At 35.8% G+C, this 13,737-nt stretch overlaps 1 protein-coding gene across 13 annotated transcripts in view; it reads left to right on the top strand.

Moving 5' to 3' along the window:
- Window positions 1-13,737, top strand: part of TCF4 (transcription factor 4) — a 314,975-nt gene that overhangs the window by 291,122 nt on the left and 10,116 nt on the right. For all 13 annotated transcript variants that reach the window (XM_084629483.1, XM_084629487.1, XM_084629488.1 and 10 more), the window contains one exon: window positions 12,582-12,717. In XM_084629483.1, coding sequence (XP_084485609.1) covers window positions 12,582-12,717 — 136 coding nt within the window. The remainder of the gene's footprint in view (window positions 1-12,581; window positions 12,718-13,737) is intronic.

The raw sequence follows: 13,737 nt of genomic DNA, 5'->3' as shown, positions 1-13,737 counted from the left end.
CGTTTCTGCATATCTGCTCTCAATCAAGAGAAAAGGGTTTAATTTTTGTAGCTTTGTTCACTTTGCATATGTTAAACTGATGCAACATGCACCCAGGGCATCACTTCAGAGACGGTTTGTTCCATAAATATATAGTCGTCTCTTAAATACCAGATGTAGGTGAAGTTTAGATTTGGAACAAAAAGAATAGCAAACAATTAAACTGTTCGTATATAGCTTTTAGGAAGTATCTGACCCTTGAATTTCTTCTCTTATGTATCTGTTTTAGGAAAGAGTAGGCACTCTTTCAAAATTTGATTCGATTTGATTATGAACTGCTGCATAGTACCTTGTCATTTCTGCTATTGAAGACAAGCTTCTGCTTGCTTCTTTTCTGAAGTTTAGAAAACAATGAGTAATCTCATAAACAAAATATACTGAACAGGGCAACTCAAACAAAAGATGTGGCACTTTGACAACATGGCTAGTTCTAAAAACAAGAAGGGCAAATTTCTGTCTCTCGCTCTCCACATTTAACTTTCTGAAAAAAACAAGTCTGCTAGTGCACAAAGTGTATTAGTCACTGTCTGAAACTGTAACTTGTATGAAAGAATCAAGCCTGGTAATTTTTTTTGGAAAACTGGTATGAATTTTGAAGTAAAAACATAAGAACAAAGGAAATAGTTTTTGAATAGAGTCAGTCTTAAGTTAGCCTTTGACCATTTGATACATTCCACTCTGAAAAGGAAGTTGAAGGGGGAAAATTTTTTAAAAAAAATTTGAGGAGGATACTGGTAATGTTTTCCACATTTGAATTTTAATACATGAAACAGGCTATAAAACTTTGGCCAGCTGCAGTAAATAAAGTAGCAGTGGGAGGTATGGACCGGAAACTTGTACAGAATGTGCTGGTGGAAGTTTCTTTGCCCACTGTACACCTTCATTTGTTGGTTTCAAACTTGGAGTATGCTAGGGTAACTTGAGATTTAGCCCAGAGTCTCTGTTAGTTTCCAGCAGGTCTTCCTTATCAGATATCCTCCACAATTCTGTGCTATATTGGACAAGTATGAATCTGGTCCCCAGGCAAAAATAATATGAGACTGGGTCAGATTCTGCTCCCCACTCCGCTATTGTAAATATGAATTGCCTCCTTTCATTTCTGTGGAATTGCTCCAGATTTACAGCTGTGGAGCTGAGAGCAAAATTTGTCCCACCGCAATTACTTGTTTTCTTAAGAGAGACGGATGACACATCTAATGGGAAGTTCATGTATTTCACTCTGTCACTACAGTGTTTCCTTAAAGTCCCAATCCAACAAAGCATCAAGCACATGCGCAGCTTTAAGTACATGAATCGTCCCCTTGGATTTCTACAGTTGGTGGGGTCCTTGTTTCTAATTTCTCCTTTCATATTAGGCAGCTGGGGTACACTAAAATTCACACCATGCGCAGACTTGGCATATATTGTCTCAGGGCAGCAACAAATTAGTAAATTAATTAAGGTATGGGAGCTCCATACTCCCAAATTCCTAATCCCACTTACACTGGGAGTCAGGAGGATTGCTAACTTCCATTGCTGCTGATTTGCTGAGTGATTCTGGATAAGTTACTTAGAGACCAATTCTGCCAGTCTTTTACTGAATAGTACGATAGGGCCATACTCAAAGTAAGGAACTGCTCAGCTTGAATAAGAGTGGCAGAATCAAGCCTTAACTTTCTTGTACTTGGGTACAATGTAAAATGGGTAGAATTATAGAGTTCTGATTTAATATTTATTTGAATTGCACTTTGACAACCACTAACATAAGCTACTATAAAAGTGAATTAACTATAGTAATTTTTATCATAATTACAAAGTACAAATATTAAATTTGTCAGGATTGAAGTGCAGGAAATACAGAATACCATGACAAGAAGTCAAAATGTTACCTTTATAAAAACCCCAATAAACTACTTTTGATCTAAAAAGGATATTACACTGAATTAGTTTTATGTATCTATATAAATAAAATACACCCAGCACAAATTCAGACATACAAATGGAAGCTTTTAGGAGGTACAGTATATACATAGCAGAATACGTACAATAGACATAAGAACTGAGTGAAATTTTTCAGATGAAACTGTTTTTTCACTGAAACAGGCAGATTTGGGTCAACAGAAACATTTTGCAAATTTGCATTGAATTTGCTAAATTATTTTGGTCAGAAACAAAATTCCAAGAAAAATCAAAACAGTTCATTCTGAGGGATTTTTGACATGAAATGTTTAGCTATTCAATTTGAAACTGACTTTTTGTTTCAAATTTCACTTCAGTTTTATTTTTAAAAGCTTTAAAAAAATCAAACAAAACTAATTTTTTTCTTTTTTTCGTTTGTTCAGCCACTGAACCTAAAATTCAGTTATTCACCCAGCTCTAATAGATATGCCAAAAACTAATGTAACAGATAAGTATGCCTTCTAAAGTGACTTGGTGTGTGTTTACGTGAACCTAAATATACAGTAAGGGTACTTGAATCTAAATATCTCTTTAACTTGACACACCAGCAACAAACTATTTTGCAATCTTGACTAAGTTAATATTTACAACCTGCCATACTTAATAAAGGTTTAGACTTCAATCCTGCAAACAGAAATGTGCTTAACTTTACTATCATGAGTAGTCTCACTGGGACTATTTGTGATAGGAAAGTTAAGCACATGCGCAAGCATTTCCAGTATTGGAGCCATAATAATTAAAGTGAAGGTCGTGTGGCTTGCGAAGCACACACAAAACACCTCTATGCACTAAAAAGAGTTGAGTTTGTTCTCAGAGGTCAGACATGCAATATTGCTAAGAAATATCATTTCACTGGAAGAGTATTTGTATGTAGTGGTATGCAAATGATGAGAGTAAGCATCTCATACCCATAGCTGGTCATAATATTTGTGTCACAGTAATGGCAGTTATGAAAATAACAGAAGTTAGGAAATTCCAAGTCAAGACAGAAACTCCAAAGTTAGTTTGTTTGTATTGTATCTGCTCCTACTCCCACCACAAGTAGATCAGCTAAGCCTGTGTTGTTGCCCTTAATTTCCTGGTTTTGGTCAGTTCCATCATCATTGTAGAGATGATGTAGATTGTAGAGGGTTTTTTTAACATTTGAAATACAATTTTGTAAAATGCATTTATATGCTAGCTTTTATACAGAAATCATAAAAGAGGCACATTTCTTTTGTAGCAGTGTACAACTGGATTGATTATAACCATTATATAACAAAAACTGGTATGCAGTTTTTTTAAGACACTCCTTAGAAGTCCATCAGCTTGCTTCCATGCTTCACACAAAGGTCCACAGGAAGAGGATATGTTCATTTATATTTTTTTTAACATCCAAATTATATTAACGTATGGAATTTTCCACCGCTAGAAATTAAAATAGCAACTCATGAAGTAATTCAGTTATGTCATTCATATAAAAACAAAGAGTCAAGCAACTTGGCATTATTTAAAAGACAAGATTTGGCTTTTTTTATTTGTTCATTAAAATCTATTACTCTCCTGCTTTAATTTTTATCATAGTTGCAATTAAAAAAAAACAAAACAAAAAACAAAGGTATGCTAATAATTGAGAAAACTGGACAAAACAGCCTTATTGGACTAAAAGCTTGTAAAACAAGCAGCAGTGTAACCCTTTTATATAACATTCATGTTCTTTCTAATTGGTTGACATTCCTAATTTCATGTAAATTATAGCCTCCATCATATTCTTAATACCATTTTTGAAGTACACTGTTGGTTTTAATCAGCAAAAAATCCATTAATTATTATTTAAAATGACACCCTTTTTCAAAAACATTGTCCTGACACAATGACTTCATTCATTTTAAACGAGTTAATTAGGTGTATTGTTAAAATCGTAGTATTTGGTTTCCAAGTTTTAATTTAGCATTAGCTAGCTCCTTGGTTTCCACACATGGACGGATCTATTGTGAAGCCGAGTGTGTGTGAAAGTTATTGGAGAATGGTAGTCTCTGGATAACGTTCCCCTAAGCTGCCCTGATTTTTGTTTCCCCTGTAGTCTAGATGAGAAACAGCTGGCTTTTGTTTAAAAAGCTGTTTTGTGAAATGTCTGAAACTTGAGGTGTAGAGCTGAGGTCACCATTAAAGCAGGTGCTTGGGAACAAGTGGGAAAGAAAGCAGCAGAGACCGATTTAGCCACATAATCTTTTGGAGGATATTTCCTATTAGAATGGAATATGGTATCAAAAGGAAATAAAACTTATCTAAGTTTGCTGATTTGTTTACTATGTTTTTCACTCACAGATAAATGAAGGAGAGTTAATATTCCTAATCCTGTAGTTTTAGAACCTTTTGTATTCTGGATTTTCGCCAATACTTAAATGAATAGTCATCCCTGTAGGAAAGAAATCATAAGGATTATTTCACGGACTTCACTTCAGTGGCCATGGCAACCCACTTCTCTCCATAGTAGTTTGCAACTGGTTGATTTCTTTTAAAATACTTCAGTTGTCTCCCCTAGTATGAAAGAAATGCTGTTTAAGTGTGGAGGACCAGAACATTGAATTAATGCTCACTAGGTACTTATACTGGAGCATGAATAGAGACTGAGCAAATCGTACCAATGAGATAAGCACCTAAATTAGTCTTTAAAAAGCAAAAGCTAAAACATGTAGAATCGTTGTGTACTTAAAGTATCTATAGGCAGAAAGAATTAAGAAAACACATCTCCTCTCTTTAGAATCACAGATTATTAACAGCTGTTTGGGACTGGGGATTAACACTGTAATTTTTGAAGCACTAGAAGAAAATTTGTTTGGGAAGTTGGCTCTTCACTTCCAGTCCATGTGTAATGCCAAATAAAACTTCCTTTTGCAGAGCTCATGTGTTAGAGTTGAGCAATGTTGTGATTCCCTCAGAAACACTGGATTACCCAAGCCTACCTCCATTAAATAGAACAGAAAGACTATAGAGAAATGCATGGAGCGCTGCCATGCAGCATTCTATCATACAGTACATAACATGAAAGCCACTGTTTTGTTCAGACTGCCTCCCTGCCTCTACTTAAGACGTGGCACTCTTTTTATATATATAAATACTGAACTTCAGCTTTGCTACTTTTGTCTACGTTTAAATGGATTTTGCATATGACTTGCTCGCAAAATGCCTTTTCATAAGGTATTTGGAAAGCTGCTTAGTATTCTTTGGTACTCTTTCCTGTATTAAAAAAATGTTGAACTTCGCTGTTTTTCCTGATTTAATGGCACCCTTAATGTCTTTTTTTTTTTTAAATAAAAATCCTTTCTTTTTCTTTTGATCTTATTTATTGCCGAGCCACTGGTCATATGGAAATTATTATTGTATAGCATGGAGATGAAAGACTTCAGTGCCCTAAAATAAGAGTGAATAATTTGGACCAATAATGCGCACATAGAGTGAGAGACCATTTGTGTCAAAGTGGCCTGTGTTGTTCCCTTTGTAATATAGCAGTTGAGGTTTATAAGGGCTTTACGCAAATCTGCTTTCTGTCAAACTTATAAATTTTGACAATATTAAACACATGTTAACATGCATAACTTTACAACTTGCTTGCCACATGTTTTTATTTATCTATTTGGATACCTAATTGCGATATGTAGCTGTGATCCTGAGATGGGAAATCATTCAATTGAACTTCCTGAATTTGTAAGCATTAGAAAATACCTGTTAGTATTCCCTTTGCATCTTTGTTTTCAGAGTAGAATTTGTCAAATTCTTTCTGAGTTATATGTTAATATGAATTGTCTGAAGTGCTGTGTCTCAGTATGGAAAGAGTTAACTGTAAACAAAGGGGTAGTTTTTCAGCTTTTGTCTGCTACCTGCAATTCATGAACTGCAAATGCCCATCTGTGAGCAATCAAAGTAATGTTTGTATGGCTGTTTCTCACTTTTATAGATGCACTTTTGGTTTAAATAGTGTTCCTTCATTTTAGAGAAAATAAGTTTCCTTTCTTTTGATATGATGGAGATATTGACAAGATAATTAAAACTGGAATCTAGCACTCTTGAACCGTCAGGTGTAATTGATATTTCATGGGGAGATTACAATTCAAAGATACCAAAGCAGTTTTCTTTGTCAGTGGGTATCTAATTACAGTGAGAACATGTCAACTTTTCTCTTTGTGTTTGCTGAAAAACAAATATCTAGCTAATCTACCTATATATCCACACTTAGGTTTGTTTGTGACCTCTGTTTAGATTTTATTTCCAAGTTTAAGGTTCTGATCAGACATCATACACCTGTAGTTTAAAGATCAGTATTTTGAAAATCAAAGACATATAGCTATTCATATTCAACAGCTAAGGTGACACTATCCTTTTGCAAACAATTCACTTATTAATAACACTTTCATGAAGGTGAGGTTAGGTAAGTTACATATCAGTTCCATTAACTAGCTGTTCCTGGACTGACAAAGCTCTAACCATGCACTTCCAGAATGATAGTGGAGGAGTAGCTTAGGTCTAAAGCCTGTTTTGGAGACACATATCTCAGGAAATATTATTAACAAGGATTGGATAACTGCCAAATGAAATTTAATACATTTTCACATCCATGAAATAGGCATCTTAAACACAGAAGCATAATTACTTTCAAAAACACTTCCTAGAAACAAAGAGTGTGAAAACAGTAAATGTATTTTTGTTGTTGTTTGTTGATAGCTACAGGATACATACAATGGACCTTATTTGCCACCAGTTTTTAAGCAGGATCTCCATTCAAGCCAGTGGGGGTTCTGCGTAAATATCATAGCATGATATGGTCCAGTGATATTTACCAGTCTACATTAAACACCGCACATATAATAAAATACAAAGAAAGACAGAGACTTGCCAAAGGCCACCTAACTTAAAGTGCCAGTATTTTAAATCTGCGAATCATGGGCTAGTTGGAACAACTGTTGAATTCAGTGAACTTGTTACACACCCTGGCCTTTGCCTGTATGTCAATGAACTATAATTATATTTTTCAACTATCGAGAAAATTGAGAATGCATGGGTTTAATTGTTTTTCTTGACAGATTTCAGAGGACGAAAGTGGGTTGGGTTGGGTTGGTTTTTTTTTAAATCAAAGGTAGAAACATGATGAATGCACCAGAAGACTAAGTGACCTTTTTCCTTTAATCAAGTTCTAGTTTTAGAAAGTTAATAATGTCTTAACTTTTCAGGCAGTTTCATGTTAGCTTTAACAGAAAACAAAATGTGAATCTTAAAAAAAAAAAAAAAAGACACCGAAAAACCATCAAATGCCACCACACATACACATCTCTTTCGGGATGTTTGAATCTATATTCTAGTTCCGCTAAACCAAAATCTTAATAGAAAAGAGGCTTCTGTTCTAGATACCTCCATGTGCTTTCACAGAATAGGTTCTTTTGAGATATTTTGTTATTCTATAAAAGTATTTTCCCTTTTTCAAACTACTTTTGCAATATACTTTTGAAAACCATAGCTTCTGCTATTATGGAAGGGCTACACGTAGCACCCACAAAAATCTAGATAAAGTGAAAAGGCATAAACCGAAAAGCTTGGTATTCATACTTGAATATCTCAGTACTTTATATAAAAGGTCACAGGAAATAATGTGAGAACCAGATCTACCATTATTTCAGCTCATAAAATTTAAAAAAAAATCCATGAAAGACAAACAAAAATATCAGTACAAGTATCTGTTTTTCCATCTGGGTTTTCTCTACAACCATCATCCTAATATTTGAACACCTGTCAAAGAGTTTAACACTAAAAAGTCCAGTAGCCTAATTTTGATGCCTACCTCCTGATATTTCCTTTTAGCTGAAAAATCTCAAGAATAAATTTTTTTTGTTATTATGACTCCCTAAATGAAATAAACACAAAGAGTTACATGTAAATACTAGAGCCCATACTCACTTTGGGTTTTTTTTCATCTCCTAAATGTTCAACTAGGGGTCTGTTTAAAGACAGGTCAATAAATGAAGTATTAATAGAACTTCAAACTGAGCTTGATTCTCTAAAGATAGTATTATTTATAGATCTTCACTCCTGAGCCAGGGGAATGAGTCATAACTTCTCTCTATCTTGGGGAAAAACTGTTGTTTGTGTCACAGACAAGATGCTCATTGGTTGGGGATAGCAGATGCATTTGCTTCTGATGTTATTGCTGAAGGACTTGTCCACCATTTGCAAATGAGATTCATAATTTATTATTATGAATAGTATATGAATAGTATATGAATTAGTATATTATTCTGTCAGCACAAGGTAGGGTGATCATGATTTTCTTTCTTCCTTTCATTACTGTAGTAATCAACATCTTTATCATTATTGCTATCCTGTCTAAATAGGGCAATCTTCGAAGGTCCTTCTATCTGTAGTTGCAGCTAGTATCTAATATGGTATCTGCTCTGCTTAGTAGCGCTGGTCATGTCTGTGCATCAAAGACTGTTTTCTTTCTGCATTCAGTTGAACTTTAACTGCATTCTTGAACTTTAAGGGCTACTTTAATAAGCCACTGTCTCTTTTCCTGTGTTCTCTTACAACTGTAGAGATCAGCTGATGTGCTTTAGCATACAGCTGATAGATATGAATATCTGATATCTGATGGCAGAATGTTCTCAGTGGAGTACAGTTGACTGAAATTCACTTCCTCCATTGGTTTGACAGACTCTCGGTTTTTCGACAGAGATGTATAGATTGGTTTTGGTCTTACAGTGTGTGTGTATATGCGTATGCACCTAGATACAATAGTAATTGGCACACTTTTATACATCAGTAAAATATATTGTCTGTGGGTAAAAATTTTCTACAGCATCTAAATGACTTTGGAGCGTACATTACACTGAAAGTCAATGAAAGTGCCTAAGTTGCTTCTGAAAATGGGACTTAGGCTCTAAGTCATTTAAGTGCTTTTGAAAATTTGACCTTATATATTTAAAGGGGGGGTTATACAGTTCCCATTTACATGCTGGCACTCCCCCTCAGAACTGCCCACCAAGCAAGAAAAGTGTTCAGTTCCAGAACATCAGGTTGTAGACCAAAATGACATTTCTTTTCTCATATAAGCAATTATGACTGGCACATTGCAACAAAGAAAGACGAAGAGAGTTTTATTCATAGCATATTCTGATCAGTTCCACTCTTCTGTCTTTCCATTTCCAATTTAAGAGATTCATCGTGGCTCTCAGGACATCGAATGCAAAGGACATTTTACATAAAAATAAAGTTCAGTGTGGTATCTCTGGAACAGTCTTTGCCCCTTCAAATCAAGGTGACTGGTTATGTGCTTAGGACTGAAGGATAAAAGTGCTTGTTCATTTTACGTCAGGAGGTATCTCAAAAGACAGTAAAGCCACATTACTTCTGATAAAGTGCTCTGATTGGATTAATGCTGACATCAAAGTATTCAGCCACTGCTGCAATGAATTTATGCTATTTATTTATCATTTACCTAGCAACAACTATGGGATGCTGGGCTTAGCAAAGTCACCGAAGGTTGATCCTGACCATAGGTGCTTATAGTTGAAATAGATGTAGATGTGAGAAAGAGAGGGGTAATGTCAGAAGGCAGTGATAAAGCAGTGATGTTAAGCATAAGTTGATGTAGTTCATGGTTCTTTTTAACTGTTTTTGAGGAGATGACTAGGGTTTATAGAACTCAGGGAAGGAAGCATGTTTTGAGGGGGGATTTGAAGAAAATGAGGCATTGTAGGCAAGGGAGAAGTCCAAGACATAAGAGAAGGTAGAGGAGTGTGAAAGTGACACAAAATGGGCAGTTATATACGTTGTTTGGTTACATTGAAATAACTGACTGTGGGAACAGAGAGAGATAAAATGAAAAATGATTAATCCCCAAGTTATCCTAAAGGATGCGTCCAAAATAGACTGAAGAACCTTCATAGTATATCTCTTGGCCCCTCCAGGAGTAGCCAGGTACAGTACAGTGTCCTGGCATTGAACAGTCTTAAAGGAGCTACAGATTTTCATAAATGAAATATCCAAAAAGATAGAACATGCAGATGGTCACATAATTATATTTTATAACCATGAACAGAGCGGAATAGAGTCAATGTTCTTGGGTCAAACTCAGCCCTGCCAAAACTCTATGGCAGTTCATGAACCTAGCCAGGGAAGATATAAGTTGTTTATGTTTTGAAGGCCCCAATGTCTGAAGCTTTACAATGCCCAGATGGACCTTTCTGACTGCTATTCATATCACAGACAGTGAGATAGCCATTCCTGGGCAAAGTTGAGTACATTGGTGTAGTGGATCAACAGATGATAAAACCAGGTCTTTCCCTAATGTATGGCTTATGGCCAGTTCACTGCAACAAGTGTTTGTTAATTTCAACAGACTTGCTAGATTTGTGGGCGGTAAAAGAGGAAATATAAATAGACAAACTTGCCCATTTATTTGTGAGAAATGTGATGATATTACTTCCAAAATTTCTTTTGAAGCTAAAGAAGAGGAGAAGACTGCGGCTTTTCTTAGTAGTTTTTATTAGAACTGGTTAAAAAAAAGTCATTTTCACTAAAATAGTTGTCAACAATTTCATCCCTTTCTCTCTAAATTCAAGATTTCAATAAAATCTTCCGACTTGTAAATTTTGGATTTTTTTCAGCGATGTCTCCTTGTTTTATAATAAAACCATAGACTATACATTAGGGAACTCAGTCAAAATGAACACTCAGAATCATGTGTCCTGGATTTAGCCATCCTAGTTACAGTCTTAATGTCAACTACAATTTGGCCGAAAGGAGGTAGACATTTGGAATGGGATGACATGTCTGCCAAAGTATATCAACACCTTCAAGTAGCTCAAAAGAAGTCTGGTGGTTGTTTTCTAAGTGAAAGTGTCATCATTTAGAGTGAAACCAAATGGATTCCTACACTTGTCCCCCCCAGATTTACCACAGGAAAACCTCTACAGTTTACAAACCTAAACTCTATCCATCTCCAGAAAAAGTACCATATTTTCCTTTCACAAATAAGAAGTTGCTCTTAAGGGCCCTTTTTTTATCAGGGTGCTCCTGAATTTCTCTCCTGAATCTTTGAGATTCTTGAAACCTCTTGTATCTTATGTGCAACACTATTCCTGTGGTGGTGGCATTTTAGATCTCTAGACTCATAAGTTACACCACCTTCTTTTTTCTTGTAACCAAATATATGAGTAAATGTACTAATTTTCCAAAGTCTCCTCTTGAGATATCATGTTTTAAAAATTAAAGTGTTTCAAAAAGGGGAGTGTTTTTATCTCTGTTATATTACACTGGCTTTTTGGTTATCTGAATTTAGTCTGAAAAAAAAAGTTTTCCTTGAGTCCCCTTTGGAAATGTTCTCTTTTATGTTTCTTACTGTGGTCTTGCCTTGCTGGTAACAATCAGACTATATTATCTTGTAAGTCTGATTAGAAACACTCCTAAGTCTTTTTAATACTCCAGGAGTACTGGACCATGGATAATACTTTTTGAGAATGAAGAGTCACTTAGAGTTCTCTGCAAAATCTGTGGACACACATTTCATCCAATGGTAGGATCAGCACCTGAAAACGTCCAGAATGAGCATTGTTACGTGTAGAAATGTTGGTTTATACCATTCAAGGTGTTATTTGGCTTTAAGGAATGTCGTAACGCAAGAAATGTAAGAGATTGCTCCCTGCAATTCCAGTGGTGTACTATCGAGGCTCTTTGAAATCAGAGTGCCTATCCACTCACAGCTTCTGAGAATTCTGCTCTCGAAGTAAATAACTGTCCTTCCTTACCATCCATTGTATTTAATTATATGACAATTTTAGCTTATGACTAAAGTGCATCAATGAGCAGTGTACATGGACAAAAATGGATGTATTTTCATTGTGCCTGCACTGTCAGCTAAGATGATGGCATTACTGGTGTGTTTAATAAAACCTTTATTGGTATATTACCCGGAGTCGTGGTGTTGGCAGGAATGGTGCCCCTTTGGATTTGGAACTCTATGGTTAATGAAATACAGTGAACATTAATTTGGAATGGGCTTCTAGCTTTGGAAAGCCAGGTAATGTTTCATTATATCTGTGCCGAATAGGGGCTGTGTCAGATACTGCTATAGCTTCCGCTGTCAGAGCCTTAGCTGGCATTATGGGGGAAAAAATGGCAGGCTTGAGAATCTTATCCCCTGAAATGAAAGTTGAATGCCAAATTTAAATTCCTGCAGGATTTCCGATAGCAATGGGGGAATTGAGAAGCCCACAATTAAGCATATGGGCATTAAGATAATTGTCAGATCTGTTGGCGGACATGATAGAAGACAGATGGGTACGAATCAGTGCGCTCCACTGCAGCACCCTGGGAGACAATTTGACGTTTTACCTGCCTGAGCTACTCTGCCATATTTGTCACTAAATGTGTTGCACAGCATCTTCGTGAGTGTTAAGTGGTTTGCATATTATGTAGATATACAGTACATCGGCGCCCTCTAGTGAAAAAGCTACAGGGAACATTATTTTTAAATGTCTGCCTTTCCCTTTAGTCTCTCTTCACTGTCTCAGGAACTTGTTACATCCGTATTCACCTTCATATCACCTTAAACTCAGTGACTCTTCTCTTTACAGGTTGGAGCTCATCGTGAAGATGGTGTCGGTCTGCGTGGCAGCCATTCGCTTGTGCCAAATCAGGTTCCAGTTCCACAACTGCCAGTTCAGTCTGCTACTTCCCCTGATTTAAATCCACCCCAAGATCCATACAGGGGTAAGTACACCCAAATATTGTCAGGACTCTTCCAGGTAGCAGTCTTAAATGCTTGTATATTTATATAAAAATTTTTCTTTAGAAACTTTAATTATACATGCTACAGTGATTGGAATTGAGTCAACTTGGATTCATAGTAGTGATCACTCAAATACACAATGAGACTATAGTGCAACTTGAGTGGGAGGAGAGAGTCAGAAGTAACATGATATAGAGTTCTGATTAATCCAGACGTCCTATCTGGTACGCTCTAGTAATCACAATTACAAGCATCCAAGCAATTTAGCCCAGGACAGCAAGTTCTAGTACTAATATAAGTCAAGCAGTAGAAAAATGTAGAAAATGTTTTAGGATGCAAAATCAAAAAGAGTAAACTTAAGACCCTGCGGTTCCATTGCACACAGAATTTCCATTGACTTCAGTTAGATGCCAGGTAAAATACCAAAGTGATTTTAATTGTATTACAGTATTTGCTGTGCTTTGTGAATCCTGTAAGATTTATATGTATAGATGCAGTATTGTTTCAAAATACATGTGAAACTAACTGAACCTAGAGTACATCTAGGGTCTATCTTTATTCCTAGAGGCTGCTATTTTTACAATTAAAATATGGAAGAAACAACTTAAAATTTCTTTTATGATGGCTTACAAGCTCTTACTCATTCTTCATGGCTAAGGTATTTTGATTATTTTATGGGAATGGCATATTAAGAATTTTTTAAAGAAGAAGAAACATTGTCTAGTGTTTAAACAAAGAACTGGGAGTTAGGAATTCTAGGTCTTATTACACAGCCAATCCACTGGCTTAATGCGTGAGACTGGTGAAGATCACAAACTCTCTGTGTGTCAGTTTCCCTTCTGTAAAATAGGAATGATAAAGCTAATGAATCTGTAAAGTACCTTCAGATCCTTGAATGGAAGGTGCTATAGAGGAGCAGTCTTTTATTACTATTTCCTGTTAAATCATTGCTCAAGGAAAAAAGCTTAGTGTAATAGCTCATAGGCACTTGGGTTCTTAAT

This window comes from Lepidochelys olivacea (genome assembly GCF_965140295.1).
Source record: "Lepidochelys olivacea isolate rLepOli2 genome assembly, chromosome: 5".
In the NCBI taxonomy this organism is placed as follows: Eukaryota; Metazoa; Chordata; order Testudines; family Cheloniidae; genus Lepidochelys; species Lepidochelys olivacea.
This window is presented reverse-complemented; position numbering and strand designations above follow the sequence as displayed.